This window comes from Cricetulus griseus, chromosome 3 (genome assembly GCF_003668045.3).
Source record: "Cricetulus griseus strain 17A/GY chromosome 3, alternate assembly CriGri-PICRH-1.0, whole genome shotgun sequence".
NCBI classification, from domain to species: Eukaryota; Metazoa; Chordata; class Mammalia; order Rodentia; family Cricetidae; genus Cricetulus; species Cricetulus griseus.
In genome coordinates this window covers 190,190,427-190,208,669 of record NC_048596.1, presented here as the reverse complement: position 1 = coordinate 190,208,669, position 18,243 = coordinate 190,190,427, and the positions used below count along the sequence as shown (strand labels likewise).

The 18,243-nt window shown below is 42.2% G+C and overlaps 1 protein-coding gene across 1 annotated transcript in view; it reads left to right on the top strand.

Moving 5' to 3' along the window:
- Positions 1-18,243, top strand: part of Adamts18 (ADAM metallopeptidase with thrombospondin type 1 motif 18) — a 134,355-nt gene that overhangs the window by 41,792 nt on the left and 74,320 nt on the right. The window contains exons 4-7 of the mRNA XM_027406073.2: positions 12,426-12,708; positions 14,752-14,945; positions 15,191-15,274; positions 16,887-17,046. Coding sequence (XP_027261874.1) covers positions 12,426-12,708; positions 14,752-14,945; positions 15,191-15,274; positions 16,887-17,046 — 721 coding nt within the window. The remainder of the gene's footprint in view (positions 1-12,425; positions 12,709-14,751; positions 14,946-15,190; positions 15,275-16,886; positions 17,047-18,243) is intronic.

Genomic DNA, 18,243 nt, shown 5'->3' with positions numbered 1-18,243 from the left:
ACCAATGAAAATTAAGACCAGCCATCTCCAACATGGTGGTCATCTCAGGTGCTTCCATGCCACCCAGGGGGAGCTTGGGAGTGCAGTCAATCAAACAGCCTCTTGGTGCTGCTACCCAGTGAGTTGATGCCACGTGGTGTACTTCCTCCCACATCTAACAGCTGGTTACTGGCGTTGTTTCCAGCTCTTGCTGTCTGTTTAACAAATGAATGCTGTCAGTTCCAAGGGAAGCAGGGCAGGGCGGGGTGGAGAGCTTGACATAACCCATCACCACTACAGAAACAAGTGAAAACATATGTCTTCCCAATAGTGCATCAGCAGGCAGCTGCCTTGGGAACAGGGAGCATCATTTGTTCCTAAAACGATTCTCCACTATCTTGCAAAGTTAGCAGAGGCTATTTACAAAGTTCCAGTTGAGATGCACAGTGTGTATCAACTGTTCCTTCTTGAAAAGTAGCTGTTTTCAGGCAGCTTGTATTGACTGTCAACCATGTGTATTTCCTTACTGTCCAATCATCGACACTGAATAAGTGCAATTTAAATAGCGAGTAAGTCCGACAATCAGTTGCTTATTGTCAGATGACAAGGAGCTAGAGTGTGGTATATCCATGGCTGCCAATCTTCTATGAGAAGTAGTCATCTGAATTAATGTGATACGGATAGTATAAGCTTCAACAGTCAAACACCTGTTTGCAAGTGTAGGGTTTAAAGAAGAAATTTGATGCATGGATGATATCTCAGTAAGACTTGGCAAACTAGATGGTGGGTAATGTGTGCTCATTATAATAATTCTTACCATATAAACTTCTGTCAAATTTCATGATCATATCTGGTAGAATATAAAGTGTTACATTGTGATACTCTACAGTTCTGGGGGCCAGAGGACCCCACCAATATGGGTACTTTTCAGGGTTTTCCTTAACATTTTTTGCAGCTTTTCAGACTTCTTGCTCGTCCCCATTGTTCAAGAGTTCAGACCCTTATAGGTGGTCTGTCCTAACTTCATGTCTGCAGCATTCTATATATGCCATCATCCATTCAGCAAAATTTGAGCATCATGCTCAGGCTCTGTCAAATGCTAAGGCACAGAATGAAATATATTATCTCTGTCTTGCCAGGTATTTACATTGCAAGGATTAGGGAGAAACTAGAGAAATACCCCCCCACACCCTGCATTAGTGTAGAGTGTGACTGGGTGGCCTGTGGGAGGGATCTGTAAATCAGGAAGATGAATCGGAAGTGGATACATCTAATTGAGTGCTTGTTTGTATCCCAGAGTAGCACAGCTCCTTAAATGTAGACAGCACTGTCTTTATTTTTATTCCTCTTGTCCTAATTTCATTTCTGTTGCTATGGTAAAATACTCTGACAGTGAGGGGAAGTGGGGGTGTTTATTTCAGCTCATTGTTCCAGGTTATAGCTTGTCAACTGTGAGGAAGTCACGGCTGCAAGAACTTTTAACAACTGCTGCATCACATCCCCAGGTCGCTGGCTAGCTGGCACTCAGCTTGATTTCTCTACCCTTATGCAGCCCTGGACTACCTGCCCAGAGAATGGCGCCGCCTGCGGTGGGCTGAGCACTCAATCAATTAACAGTCAGTCCTCCAGACATGCCCACAGACCAATCTGATTTACACAATCCTTCAACTGGGACACCCTTCTCAGATGACTGGAGGCTGTGTCAAGTTAACAGTTAAGTCTGACAGGAACACTTGCCTAGTAGTTAAGGGACTGGGCAGGTGTGGTTTGTCCTCCTTACTATACCCTGTGCTTAATTTTCAACAAGATGTCAGAGTATAGTATGGCAGTCCAGTTCTGCTTGAAGGTATTTAAATTATACCAATAAGCAGTTATATGAGAGTGATGCTAGATGAAATAAAAAATAGATCAGCAATGGTCATCCAGGCTGTATCTTAGAGAACCTGTGAGCCCATCATCTCTGGATCCATGGACAACCTTATTTAATGTCACCCCAACCAACTGCCCTTCTTTCTTCATACCTCTTGATGTAAACATGGCCACGAGAGTACAAAGGGCAGACCTCTGATTTTAACAGCTCTTGGCCTCACCCTTCATTTCTGACACAGACCCACACTTACTTGTGCCTTTAAGTCTCCATGGTGTGTTTGAAGTGACAAATAAGAATGCCAACTAACTAGGATTCTGAGCTGTACAATGTGCCAGTCCAGGCATGGCTTGGTTTTTAAAGTCTGATATGTCAATGGTTGTCTCTTCCCCAGAGTCACAGCCTCCAGAATCCTAATAGGACACATGTTTAAGAGTAAGGAAGACTGTGCAGTCACACAGCGTCCAGATGTAGCAGATATTCTGGTATCATGGAGCTTGAGCTGTTGCAGCCATGACAGTCTATTCCAGTAGAAAAGCAAAATTAGCCAAAGCAGTGTGTTTACTAGTATGTATTAAGAGCTTCTAGAATGATGTCACCTTCACCAATCAGATAGCTATGGCTCCAGTGATTTGAGGAAAGGGTGGAATCTGTTTCCCTTACTGTCAGGACATGAGTATTCTATGTGGTCAAAGTAACACTGGTTAATTTTGATTTGGAGCTGATTTTGGCTAGTATAAAGTATCACAGAAGGATAATGAATTCTCTGATATAGCTGACCACAGAAGGGAAGAGAAGGAAGACAAATATTTAGAAGATACCTGTAGCAGGACTTGGTGCCTTTTTTGCTTTGTCCTTTTTTTTTTTCTTGTCATTGTCAGTATGGAGACTTGACCTGACCTACCCTGCAGAGGTCAGGGGTTACACAGAGAGGCCAGTTTTGTCTAGGCTTGCACCTGAGTAAACTACAGGCAGGGTGCTCCATGAGCATGTGTGTGGTAGTTCAGTTCATCAGGTGTTCTATGGAAGAGGCAGGCCTTTGCCTGCTTCATCTAAAGAAATGGCCAGCATGTGACTTAGGGGCTGCAGCCCACAGTCATGGTCCACATCCATATGCCCCACAAAGCCTATGGTATTCTCATACCCTAGCAGGGGCTCTGAACTCACCTTCCCAGAATTACCAACAGTAGCCCTTTCTCCATGAGGGTGGTCAAACAGAAGGGGGATATGCCACCTCCTTCCCATGGAGAAGGAGCACAAGGGATCAGGTCTTCATAAGGCACCAAGGCTATGTCTTAACATCAGAGCTCCTGAACAACGGGGATATGAAGTATCCATACTGGCCATACAAGAGAGGGAGCTGAACAAACTCCTTCCCACCCACCACTATCCTTCTGTATTCCCACTCAAACCAACCAACCAATCTGTGAATGCTAAAAGACCCACTGAGAGAAGAAACTCTCCAAAGTGGAATATGCATGACTTTCTTTGAGAATCTTCAGTTCTGTCTTGAAGACTTTAACTAATCCTTTTCTTTCCAGGTCTCGAAGCCTCACCTCATTCCTACATTATTTCTCTCAGTAGCCAGAAAGAATGCTTATACCACTCTCCAGAAATTGAGGTCCAGTTGAAGAGGAAAATTATAATATTAACACAGTTGGGAAAAGGCCTAGCTGGCAGGTGTTCTGAGGCAGGAGGAGCTCCATAAATTTGAGGCCAGATGGGCCTACCTAGAGAAACCCCGACAAAGGAAATCAATCACACACAAGCACAGAAAAAAAATAGAAAAATCTTGGCTTGAATTCTCTACTTTGTTCCTGAGCTATTAGAGATAGTAATCACAGGAATACTAGATACACACTGCCAGACACCATACCCAATACTTTACAAGTCTTAATTCTCTGAAGGAAGGGCTATTGTTATTCTCATTTTACAGACCAGGGAGTCAGAAGTTTGGTTTCCCTAACGTCCAACATAAGGGAAAGGATAGAAGAAGCATTGAGTCATGGAGAGTCAAGACAACTGTGGCTCTCACTGGCTTTGCATTGCTAAGAACACTTGGGGAACATTGGCAGTGTCTGTTTAAACTTAAATGAAACACCTGGCAGCTATTGGTAGGGACTTTAGTGTCTGTTTAGCCATATTATTTGATGTCCTATCTCTATCTTGAAGAAGAACAGCTGCTGTGAACTGTTAACTGACTTGGTCCACAGTCATACTGTGGAAATGGGCAGAGCAACATCACAAAGAGGCCTGTTGACACACCTTTTTAGGAGGGAGGCAGAGAGACTGGCCTAAAAATCTCATGTGAGATTCTTAGTCATCTCTTCTGCCTGCCCTATAGAGGGACATGGTCTTAGAAAGCCACAGTTTACAAAAAGCAGCAAGTTGAATGGGTGTTGGGTCTTTCTGGTGCCATAGCTGCCCATGGGTCACCCATGATCCTGTAAGCTAATCTCAATAAACTCACATTAGTAAGAGGCTTCTTAAAGTCACCTAACAGTACATAAACCTGGAAAGTGTGTGTGTGTGTGTGTGTGTGTGTGTGTGTGTGTGTGTGTGTGTGTGTGACACATGTGCGGGCATGAGGATAGCCTTCTGCATCAGTCTTCACCTTCCACCCTGTTTTGGTCAGGGTCTCTTGTTGGCCACTGCATATGCCAGGATAATTGACCTGTGAACCTCTGGGATTCTGGGGTCTTTGCCATAGGAGAATTGGGATTCCAGATGCACACTATCATACCCAGCTTGGTGTGGGTTTCAGGAATCTGAACCCTGATCCTCACACTGAGGCAGCAAGCATTTTACTCATAAAAACTTCTCCCCAGCCCCAAATCTGGAAATTCTAAATCTCTGCCTAAATAGCACCGAGAGTCCTGTGAATATTGAGATAAAGGAATGCATGAGAAATACTAGTATTTTGTTAAAATATGCATTGCCCCTGCCTAGCCCAAGAAGTACGGGGGATGGTTTTCCTTTTGACGACGACAGGGAACCTTGGACAGCTCTTCTCATTTGGAGTACATGTGCACACTTGAGGGCCTGTCCAGGTCATCTACTCCATTGTCTTTACATGTGCAGATGACAGAAGTTTCTGTTTAGATCTCCTAAATTAAGCACCATATAGAAAACAGAGTAAGGTCCGGTGCTGGTCATCTCAGGGCATGTCAACAGATGTCCTCTTCTTGGCCTGAGTATGGTCCCAGATGAGCCTACTGGTTCTCACCTGGGATTTAATAAACATTTCTTGAAGAATCATTTCATCATCTCCTTGGAAAGTTCAAGAGTCACCAGCACTCTAGTGTGTGTGTGTGTGTGTGTGTGTGTGTGTGTGTGTGTGTGTGTGTGAGAGAGAGAGAGAGAGAGAGAGAGAGAGAGAGAGAGAGAGAGAGAGTGAACATTTGCTGAGAAACTCATGACATAACACATTGTGGCTAAAGATTGGTTTATTTCACCTAGGGAAGCCCTGAGTTCTCATACTGTTTAGGAGATGAAAATAACAAAAAAGAGCAGTAACACTTATGCTTCACCTTTTAAAGTCTGTTATCCTCTTCATCGTTCTCCTTAACTGTTTATCTTTGTGTCATTCCATCCAGTTTCCCTCAGTAAATTTTGTTGCTTCTGGACAAAAAGCCATAAACATCCTAATAGCACAGGCTGTCCTCCATCGAAGACTGCTATAGCTTTTTCTCTGCAGACCTGCATTTCTCTCCATTTCCCTTGGCCCCTGCCTCCAAATCACAGATTTTTGCTTCATACTGACTAATTTTTCTTAAGCCTTTTGTTTATTCTGATCTGGGACCTTGCCTATAGAATAGTGTCATAGAGGTTGGGCACCAAATCAGTTATGTATTTTTGACAAATCTTTCAGCCTTCAGTCGTTTATGACTGTTATAATTTTATAAACGACAGGGCTTACATGGAGGGTTTTTTTTTCCATTGGTGGAAGGGAATGGGAAGGTGTGGAGGGGGGAGAGGCAGGGAGAGACTCTGGAGACAGGAGCACTTTGAAGGAAAGGAAAAGAGAGACAGGAGGCAGGAAGGGCCCACCTCTAATGAGGGGACATAGTGCATTTGCTGTAGGGATGGTTTTCAGGACCCAGAGCAGGCCAGAGTACTGCCTGAGTGTACTGGCAAGCTCATCCTGGCAGGCCAGCATAATGCCTGAATGCTAACAATGACATCACCAGCTCAGTGCAGTGGAGACCTCTCCTGTCCAGGGACACCTAAAGCTGTCTTTCTTATCTGCTTGGGTCTAAGACTTCTTCCTGCTTGCCCCTATTTTCTCACTTCCTAGTTCTGTGATGTCATTCTCTCATTCCACCCAGTGTTTCTCTGCCTGGATCAGGAAAAACCTTCTGGTCTTCACTTCCTCAGAAGGCTGTAACACACACACACACACACACACACACACACACACACACACACACACACACACTTTCTGTTATTTCCAACTCCACTCTGAATACTAATGAATATTTTATTTTTATCTGTGATATTTACTAGCTTCATCTGTGTTTGTTTGTTTGTTTTCTGTTGAATTAGAAGTCATTGGACACCATGGTGTATCTTATTCACCATATATAGGCAGAACATTGTATTCATTTAGTAATTTTTAAAAAAAGCTTTATATGCCCCACACCGTAGATGGTTCTATGTCCTGGACCTATCTCTTTAAACTATAGTTTGCTTCTTTGGTTAGATTTCATTGTTTTTCATCAGATACCATAAGAGGAATATTCTCTTAATTATCTGACACTTGCAATTATTATTTTGTTATAAAGAATTAGACACTTGTCCTTTGCACTGAAATGAAGTGTGTAGGTCCAGTGTGTTTGTCTCAATGTAGGCCCATCAGCTGAAGTGTGCTGTGTACTGAAGACATAGCTCCAACCTACCTCCTGCGGTAGCTGAAGGGATCTTTGCACAAATGTCCACTCGAGAGAAGCTGGAATCTTGAGTTAGCCATAGAAAAGAATTTCCAGATGATTTAATAGAAAACCTGGCTGGAATTTATTAGGAGAATATTTTCCCATAGATTTAAGCATGGGGATGACATAAAGAGAAGTGGTCAGGGAAGAAGTAAGACCCACTGGTGTGTGGGTGCACTTTTTAAGGTCGAGTCCCACTTGAGTGTCTGGGCAGCACCTGCAAACTCAATTTGGGTGTCTTTTAAGTTACTACTCAAAGGATCCCTAAGAACCCCTCCCTCTCCTCCTATTTCTGGATAATTGAGATTAGAAATTGGCTCCAGGGATACCTTTGATGGGATTAAATGTGATAAGATAAAACCTTGGCCCTTAAGGGGCAGCATGCATTTCTCTTCTTCTAAATAGGGTTTGTGAGACTCCTGGGAAATTGAAGTCAGGGAAGGACAGAGGCCTTCAGCAGGAATCCTTGCTATTTTAACCCCCTTATTTACAACATCTCTCCATAAAAACAACATTGCTTCTTGGAGAATGACATCAGTTGTGCTAGCAATTGTTACCTCTCAAAAGCAAGAGGTGTTTAACCAGACTCCACAGAGGGATTCCTTTCCCTCCCCGCATCCACTAAATTAACTACCCATAGCTTTCGGCACTGCCTCAACATATTTTGTTGATGTCTCAACATCGAAGTGTCCCCTATGCCTTTGAGCCGCCTAGAGTCCTCATGAAATAGGGAGAAAAGAGAAAACATGCAAACCGGTCCATCCAGTCAAGGCACTTAAGTGACTTAAAGGATATTAGTTGAACCAAGTGAGGAAGTTGGGAAAGCTGGAGGGCTTTTGAGGCATTTAGTTTTCCTTCAGCTAATGCCTCTGTCTGAGGAGGGCTGTAAATGGTGCCTTTTGTCTGCCTGTAGTTTAGAAGACGAGCCAGAAGGCTCTGATTCTGCCTGGGTTTGCATCTGGGCTTTTCCTTCCCTTCTCAAGCCTGGTTCCTTCCTGCTTCCTGATGGCCAGCTCTCTGCCTAGTCTCCGCTCTGGCATGTTTGTTGACGAGAAAGCAAATATTTGTTGTCTGTTAGCGTGAGAATTGCTCTGGGGATTCCTGTGTGGTCCACATGACCACAGATATGTTGTATTAGGTGTGGGGAGACTTGGGTTTTTCTTTCTCTCATTGGAGAAAGATAGGGAGCCTACTGACTGTGGCTTGTGATAGTTTTGAAAGGGGACAGTATAGTTTCCAGCTTTAGTAGTGAAGACACCAGCGTCTAGCTTTTACAAAAGGAAGACAGGCTCATAGTTTGTACATTCCACTAACCACCTGGATGGTTAAGAAAGAAAAAGTCAGAGAAAGCTGTCCCATTGTCTACATGTGTCTAAGATACCTACTCATAGTCAAAGAAGTTACTAGAAAATTTCAATGGAAGAAAATAAATACAAAACAGTTGGTGGGGGGAAAATAAGAGTTCCAAGTGTGAAAACTGTTGTGTTTAGAAAGGGATGGAGAGGGACAGAGGACAGGTGATGTGAGCAAGGACTATGGGAAGTTTGTGGAGCTGGCAGAAAGATGAATGGCAGAGAGTTCTATGTATGTTAATTTATCTTGGATGAGAATTCTAACTGGTGTTGGGGACTAGGTAGAAAGTGTCAAGACCAAAGATGGAAGTTTCTGGTAGCATTGCCTGAGGTAGATGTGGCAGGGTAGGGCACAGCTGATGCATGTCTGATGATGGATAGCATTTCGGGGATAGTGGGCTTTTGCTTATTTCAGTTTTTATGAATTTGTGTGTTCATGGGTGAGTGGACACATATACATGTATATGTATCCGCATGTGAGGGCTGAGGACAACTTCAGGTGCCCTTCCTCGGGGGTCATCATCATGTTTCTTAAGGCAGGGTATGGCACTGGCCTGGACCTCACTAGACAGGCTGGCTAATGAGCCCTAGGGATCCCTATCTCTGCTTCACCAGCACTGGGATTACGGGAGTGTGCTGGCTTTTATTGGGGCTCTGGGGTTCAAACTCAGGTCTTTGTGCTTGCATGACAACCGCTTTAATGACTGAGTTATCTCCCCAGCCCAATATCACTTTTAAATATGATTGATCCTCTTCTCTCATAGTCTCCATGAGGATACAAAAATAATCTCCTTTCTAATGACTATGTCTTCCTTTTGTAAATGCATGCCTAGAAAGGATCAGGACTTTGGTGCCCAGTGTGTGCCTGGTAAATGAAGCCATATTTTTTTGTCTGCATGCTCTAAATATGATAATACCCATAGATAATTTCTCAGAAATCCACAAACTTTTGAGAGGGCAGAAAAGTCAGGATCAAATAATGTATTCTAGATTTCTTTTAGGAAAGCAAAGCTGAACTCTAACATAAGGGTAAACTCTGATAGCCGTCATCCACCCTGTCCCAATGCATCCTGCAGCCTGGGAGAGGGGCTGACTTTGTATTCCTATGTAAACTGTCTTTGACCCAACACCCATACTTACCCAGCCAGCTACCACATGCTTTGCAATGTCCCAGTTGTGTGGTGCACCCTGCTTCTTGTACAGCACATGGCAGATGCTCAGTGAGCATGTGTTGGTTCACTGAGACAATGTGATCAACATCTGAATTGCTGCAGCCTAAAAAGATACAAAGGACTTTGCAAGGTGGTCAAGGCAGGTCAAAGTCTTCCCTCATTGCACAGGAAGATAAGGCCTCAAGCATAGGTTCATATCTTGTTTGTACGTTCCATTATTAATAATCTGGTGGTTAAAATAAAACAAAAAAAGGGTAGAGATACCAGTAATGTAATGTGTATGTGTCTGAGATTACTGCTGATGCTAATGAGCAGCACATATGAAGGCCTCAACCAGTGTTCCTTAAACTCTAGTGGGCATGCTTGCATGGAACCAGGGAAGCCTTGGGTGGATGTGTTCACAGCAGATAAAGTCTTGAATGGATGTATTATTGACATGGACGGGGTCATGTCAAGGACTCAGTGCCTCAGACTATAGGAATGGCAAAGGGATCCCTATACAGGTCAGACTTGGAGTTGCCAAAGCCTTCCTCTGGTCTGAGTGTTGACAGTGCTTGTCAGTATGAGTGTTTACAAATGACTGAGCAGTGTGTGCAAAACACTGCTAAACCTTCTTCCTCAGAGATAACTGCAGCCTGAGCCTGTTCTTCTGCAGATCCTCTACTGAGACTAGCTAACCCCTCTGTCTTTGCTAACCCATCTGTTTTTGCTGTACTTAATAAAAGCTCTGAGGTTCCAGGTTGTTGCATAGTTGGTAACGCTCCACCAGAGCTTTTCTGTACCTACATCTCTGAGTTTGTCTTTTCTTCATTCCTTCAACTCCCCAGGCCTGTTTCTAAGACTTCTTCATGGAGGATGTAGTGCATACTATTCACCTGGTGTTCTTAATAAGAAATACAAATCCATGTGAAATTTAGTATTGTTCTTTTAAGGTTTGTGAAGAATTGTGCTAGGATTTTGATGGATAATGCATTGAATCTAGATTGCTTTTGGTAGGATTGCCATTTTTTTTTTTTTACTATGTTAATCCTACCTATCTGTGAGCATGGGAGATCTTTCCATTTTCTGATATCCTCTTCCATTTTGTTCTTCAAAGACTTTCCTGTCATACAGGTCTTTCACTTGCTTGGTTCCAGTTACCCTAAGATATTTTATGCTGTTTGTGGCTATTATGAAGAGTGATGTCTCTCTGATTTCTTTCTCATCCTGTTTGTCATCTGTATATAGGAGAGCTACTGATTTTTTTTATTAATCTTGTATCCTGCTATATTACTAAAGGTATTTATCAGCTATAGGAGTTCCCTGATAGAGCATGAGAAGAGGAGGAAGAGGGAACTGGGATTGGAATATAAAAAATAAATTAAAAATGAAATAAAATAAATATAGTTCACTCATTTAAAGCATACAAGTCAATAATGACTATGTCTATTCATAGAGGTGCATGTCCATAACCACAGTGGCTTTTTTTTCAGTTTTTGAGTTAATTAAATGTATTCATCTTTGGTGCTGGGGATTGAACCCATGAACATGCAAATCACCAACAGTCAAAACAACAAAATTGTATAAATTAATGGCATACCATGTGATGTTTCCATATGTGAATTAAGTGATGAAATCAGGTTAAAATTATGTATCTTATTAAATACTACTTTTTGAGCAAAAAAGAAAAGAACAGAAAAGAAAAAGAAATACAAATCCAGATTCAAGTGAGTGATCCTAAGAGTTGACTCTATTCACAAGCTCAAGAACAAAAATGAAGTTGCTGGTTCAGTTCCCAAGGCAGGCCTAGGTACCCTGGGTATGAGCTGGGGGAGAGAGTAGCATGTGCTACAAACCATGGCTTCATTTTTGGTACACCAGTATATCATGTATTATGCCATGAGCTTGGAAGGTATAATTGTGACTGTGGGCTTCTTGGTAAGTGTCCTTTCTTCATTTCAGAAACACATGTCTTTATGATATTTCAGCTCAATGGAGGCACTAGACTTCCACTTAGAGGTAATTGCATGCTCCTTCCTCAGCCATTCTTGCACATCCTCCCATTTCTTTAGCACTTAGGACATCAATATGGGAGACCTTGTTCTTTCTACATAAGCCATGAACTGTTTTTATATTCACCCCTCCATCTAGGATGCATCAGGCTCTATTAATCAAAGCCCTTCAAGCAGGTCTCCTATTAATATTGTCAGTCTAGGGGCTGCTGAGATGGCTTAGAGGGGAAGAGGGCTTGCTCTAGAAGCATGAGGGCCTGAGTTCAAATCCAGGCACCCAAATAAAATCTGGGTATGGCTTTATGTACCTGCAGACTCAGCACTGTGGGTATCTAGGACTTCTGTGGCATACTGGCTGCAAGCCTTGCTCCAGGTTCAGTAAGAGACCCTATCCCAAAGGAATAAGGCAGAGTGATAGAGCAGGTTACCTAACATCCTCCTTCATTGGCTTTCACATTCATGCATGGAGCATACACACATAAACACACGCAAATACATGCACATACACGCATGCACAAGCACGTGTGCAAGTAAATCAATGAAAACATAAAATATTGTCAGCAAATCCAGATGGCTTAAGGGTACATGATATTTTAAGCATGTGTAAGGCCCTGGGTTTGATGCCTCTACTACATTAAAATACATTTAAAAATATAGTTTATGGGTTACTCATGATTAACATTGATTTAAGAAATAGAGTATCAACTCACTTAGTCATTTGTTGTCCCCTTTGTGAAACTGGAGTTCTAACAGCAGCAGGTAATGGCGCAGATAAAAATGGTGTGACAGGGACAGTAAGATGGCTCTGCAGGTACAGGTGCTTGACACCAAGTCTGATGACATGAGTCAATCTTGGGGACCTATGGGACAGAAAGAGAGAACTGCCTACTCTAAACTATCCTCTGACCACCACATACAGGAATGCAGAACACACACACACACACACACACACACACACACACAGAGAGAGAGAGAGAGAATTTTAAAAAGACAAACAGATATCAAGCATTCTGCACAGTACCTCTTCATAGAAAGTAATCCATGCAAAGATACCAAAAAAAAAAAAAAAATTCAACCCAGAAAAAGACAACGCATGGAGTCATGAGTGTGCTCTTTGTGTTTGGCTTTCTTAGTCAGGTCTGATAAGGACACGAGACAATGAATTCCTCATCTCACCGCTACCTCAGCTGCTGGCCCAGGAACACAACTACAGCTCGCCTGCAGGCCACCATCCTCACGTCCTGTACAAAAGGACAGCAGAGAAGAGGGTCCAGCGGTACCAAGACTACCCTGGCTCCCACCGGACTTTTCCTGGTCACTCCCCAAGTCACACTCCCCCTGCCTCCCAGAGCCAAGAGACAGAGTACCGCCATCGAAGGTGGCAAAAGCAGCATTTTTGTGGACGACGCAAGAAATGTATGTAAGGAGATTTTCCTTGTCTGTTCTGAAGAGGTCATCGATGGGTAGTCTTGGGGGCAGCTGGGTTCACTGATGCGGCAGGTCAGTGAGGCTGCACTGAGTTTATTCTCAGATGCTGCTTTGTAGAAGGACTGGTGAACCCATACTGAAGGAGCAGCTCTCCTATGTTCAATTAGGAAAGATGTAAATACGGGTCCTAATTGGCCTTCTTAGCATTTCCCTGTTTTAACCAAAGGTCCTGATCTTATCTTTGTTTCTGTGGTCTTAGGGAAAGTACCCAGCTTTCTGTAGTGAAAAACTAAAGGCAGAGATAAATGCACAGCTGAACATTCCTTCTGGAGACACAAGAGGCTTCTCTGGAAACCTCTCAGGAATATTGAGTCCTGAAGGCGATTTGACGGAGAGCAGAACTCTTGGGCATGCCCTATGGGCCAGTGGTAGATACCCATAATACCAGCACTTGAAAGGCTGAAGTAGGAGAATTATGAGGTCAAAGCCAGCTTGACTTATACAATGAGCCCCTGTTTTGATAAAAAAAAGCATTCTGCTTCCACCTGCCCAGTGCTGGGATCAAGCTTAGAGCCTTACCTGTGTGCAGTAAAGCTCTGAACCAGCCAAGCTGTATTTCCAGTCTCCTTTACTCTTTTCTAGACCAGCAATGTTCAGTAGATAAGAACCAAATGTAAATTTGCACTTTCTAACAACTATGATCAAAACCACTTTAAGGCAGACATGGAGATGTATACTTGTAATTCCAGCAATCGGGAGCCGAAGGCAAGAGAATCAGGAGTTTGAAGTCATCCTAGGCTATGTAGAGATTCAAGACCAGTCTGGGTTACATGAGATTCTGCCATTAAAAAAAAATCAAAAGTAAGAGCTGAAGAGATGGCTTAGTGTAATGAGATACTTGTTGCAGAGGCATGGGAGGCAGAGTTCAGATCCCCAGCACCCAGCTTCTCCTCCCCACAAATACCCTGTAATCGTTGCACATTAGGGATCTACTGGACAAACTGCAACCAGACTGGATGAATTGACAGGCTCTGGGTTGATCTGAGAAACCCTGCCTAAAAGATGGAGATTGGTGGAGGAAGACACCCATTGTCAACCTCTGGTCTCCACACGCATGTACCCACATGCTCACGAGCACACGCACACAGTACACAAATACACCACACACTGACTCAGACAGCTGTTAACAAGACCTGAAAATAATAAAAGTTTAGAAGCAAATTACTTTCAGTAGCATTTTATCTAACTCATCATGCAAAATATCATCACCTCAAATTAAAAACGATGTCACAAACTGCTGGAGAAAGATTGAATTTTCATACCGTATTCTGTAAATGTACTTAATTTACTCTTATGGCTCAGTGTCAATTCTAATAACCAATTTTCCATAGGAAATGTTTAATCTGAATGTAGATTTCCTAAGACTCAATGCTGAAAATGTAGATTTTTGATATGTCATTGTTCCAAAGATGTTTGCATTTTTCAGGGACCAAGTTAAATATTAGATTCGTTTTTATTTGATAAATATCTGATCTTTGTGTTTGCTAGCCACATTCCACTAACATGGTAGCCACAGATGAAAACTGGGTCCCACACTGCTCAGCACAGACAGGTGAGGGTTCCTCACATAAATAGGAACTGGCAGAGTTGGATATAAGATAGTGTTTTTGCCATCTCCCTTGGCTGTTGGCATTACAGAGTCAATGTATTCCCAAAATGAGTTTTTTTCCTCTTTCCTTCATTGATGTTTGTTGGTCTGCCTTGTCTACCAACTAGAATTGTAGCTTGTTTTCTTTAACTTACCTCTGAGCATTTTTAACATTTCTGAATCTGCCCATCCTTCCACCTGTCCATCAGCCCAACTATCCATGCATCTAAACATCTGTTGAATGAATCTCAGGTGCAAAGCCCCAGGGCATGTGACAACAGTGACTCCCAGTGTCACCTTTCCCCTTTCTCAGCTCTCTCAGTCTGTATCACCCAGATGTCTTCTGCTGATCTCCCTTCCAAATGCTCTTCTGTCTACTGCAGATGCCCCCAAGCCTCCTGCAGAAGATACCTATCTCCGCTTTGATGAATACGGGGGCACAGGGCGGCCCAGAAGATCAGCTGGAAAGTCACAAAAGGGTCTCAATGTAGAAACCCTCGTAGTAGCAGATGCAAAGATGGTGGAAAAGCACGGCAAGGGTGATGTCACCACGTACATTCTCACAGTCATGAACATGGTAAGGAGCATCGTCAGGGACCATCTTGATAACCCTAAGACATAGAATTCCTTGTGTGGATAGAATGACACACACTTAGCCACAGTTTTTTTTTTTTTTTGAAAGTTTTGAATATTGAGAAAATCATTCTTGTAGATACATGCATCTGCTAAAATTGTAGCCTGCACCCTTGTCAATATGTCTGATTGATTCTCTCCAGGATTGTGTTCTTTAAAAGATGTTATATGGCTTTAATTGTTCAACAGGTTTCTAGCTTGTTCAAAGATGGGACCATTGGAAGCGACATAAACATTGTGGTTGTGAGCCTAATTCTTTTGGAACAAGACCCTGTAAGTGGCAAAGTTCATTCATTCATTTGTTCTGCTGTTGAGGTTGAGTTTATTGAATACCACTGTATAACAATGCAAGAATCTCATATTTGAAAGTATGCCAACTATCTCCTCAGGGAAAGTTCAGTCTAATAAGGATCAATGTGCTAAATCACCATAAAACAACCCTTTATATACTAATCTAGATAATATATTCATAGATGTATCAACAGTTTATGTAAATATTAAATACAGTATAACATTGTTCATATAAAATGTAAATACTTTGTAAAAATATATAGTCCTTATGATAAAGGTGAATTTGGTCATAGATTTCAGGGTTAGTTGAACTTCATAGATCGAATACACTAATACTAAGGTGGATACATAAGGATATTTTGAGAGTTTACCAGAAGGAATCCATCATAAAATTCTTGTAGTTAGACTATGGTCTCCCAAGCACCAAGTTACGAAGGACAAAGAATAAACAAGGGGCCTTCAACTCCTTGAATTGATTATCATGAGGTGCATGACACAGGAACTGGGCAAATTGCAAAAACAGAACATATAATAATGTGTTAAATTGCACAGAACTCCCTGCTCTGTGGTGTTTTGATCTGTAAGCTATATTTTTCCCTATGATCTCACCAATCAGACAGATGATTTTTCAAAGCCCCTGAGGCTTTTCCTCTTCAACTCTAACCCCAATAAAGAATGTGAAAAGCAGAGAGTCGGAGACAAGGGAAGGAAAATGGATCTAATTACCCAGGTGTGCAGAGTTACAGAGGTTTGTGCTGTGTGAAGTTATCCTGGAATTTTAGAAAGATAGGGTGTGTGTTGTTTGGGAAATTCTTGGACTTTGTTGTGCTAGACACACACACCTCAAGGATACCGAAGCACCCAGATTCACTGACAAAATTACCAACTAAACATTTGGCTTAACCCAAGTCACTGGTTTACCTAAGCAAACATTTTGATAAATTATTATTTTAAGAATGGCTTCTGTCTTTCTTTTTTTTATTTAATGTGTGCGTGTTTTGCCTGCATGTATATATGCACATCATGGCATGAGTGTACCTGATACCCCAGAGGGCAGGAGTGTTGGATACTGCAGAACAGGAGTTATAGACAGTTGTGAGTCATGTCATGCTAGGAATTTGAACGTGGATCCTCTGGGAAAGCAGTCAGTGTTCCTAACCTCTGAGCCATCTCTCTGGCCCTAATCTCTAATAAATGGTTCTCCACCCAGCAAAGTCACATTGTGTTATTGATTACTTGCAGCCTCTTAAGTATCAAACTTCATAGAGAAGTAAACTATGGATGCTGCCTTTGTTGTGCTTTATTGGGGAAACTATTGAACTTCAGTATGAATAAATTTATCAAGATTAAAAATGTTTTTTATACTAAAAATGTGGTTAGTTAGAAAGTGCATACTGAAAATTCAAGTTTACTTTAAAATTTATATTAACATAAACTAGATTTTTTTTGGTAGAGCTTGGCTCAGTGGCCTTCCTCCACTGTTAATTTCCTCTAAAAACATGGTGCCTCTGTGTTTGCCTTCATAGCCATGATGATTCAATCTTCTTCACTCTGGCAAAATTATCCCCCTCTAATTTCTGCACCTTTCCCATAGGGAGGATTGCTGATCAACCACCATGCAGACCAGTCTCTAAATAGCTTCTGCCAGTGGCAGTCTGCCCTTGTGGGAAAGAATGGAAAGAGACACGACCATGCCATCCTTCTCACGGGATTTGACATTTGTTCCTGGAAGAATGAACCATGTGACACACTAGGTATGGTATGCCCAGATTGCTCATACACACCTGCTAGCTAGAAGCATGGATAAAAACTTTCTGACCGATGATGGCTCTCTTGAGTCCTGTCAAAGAGACCTAATGTACTCATGTGTCACTTACTGCCCATGACATATTCTGGGAATAGGTAATGATGATTCTGTGTGGCTATCTTAGAGTGTACTTACACAATCTGAGATGGCTGTGACATCACTAGATACTGTTTTCCCACGAGAACATTGCTATACAAACACAACACTAGTGCCCGGCTGAAGAGATGGCTCAGAGGTTAAAAGCACTGGTTGGTCTTCCAGAGGTCCTGAGTTCAATTCCCAGCAACCACATGGTGGTTCACAACCATCTGTAATGAAATCTGGTGCCCTCTTCTGGCCTGCAGGGATATATAAGGACAGAACACTGTATACATAACAAATAAATAAATTTTAAAAAACAAACAAACAAGCCACACTATTGCCTGAGGTCATCATGTGACATATAAATATATTTAAGTCTTTCAGGTGTGGAATAGTTTCCTTGTTCCATGGTGAATGTGTTCTGCCTTACTCTTCATTGTGGTATGGAGAGTCTGTATATCAGTCAATTGGTAATTTTCTTTATTGCCCGAATTTATGATCAATGAAGTAAGAGAGGTCATTTGATTGCATATATTTTAGGTCATTCTATAAGCACCATGTCCACATAACTGGGAAGCTGATGAAAAACTGTTAAATGTCATCATACCTCACTGTGTTACTGGTTATCAGTGTCTTCTTTTTTGTTGTTGTTGTTAACTTTTATTTTATTTTATTAGTTCAAATTAGGAACAAGCTTGCTTCAGATGTCAATCCCTTCTCCCTCTCCCTACCCTCCCCCCCAACATCCCACCTGGCCCTAGCCATCCCCCCTCCACTCCCTAGGCAGGGTAAGGCCCTAAAAAGGGGCTCCCCAAAGTCTACCACATCATCCTGGCCCAGGCCTAGGCCCTTCCCCATGTGTCCAGGTCAAGAGAGCATCCCTTCACAAGGGATGGGCTCTCAAAATCCCTTCTTTTTTTTTTAAGACCTTACATATTTAATACAGTGCGTTACCCCTGTACAAATGGAAAAAAATTAAGTTCAACATTTCTAGACCAATGTGGCTGTTAATTTTTGTACAATGCCACCTCAACATGGTAAAGTGGGATACTTTTTTCCAAAG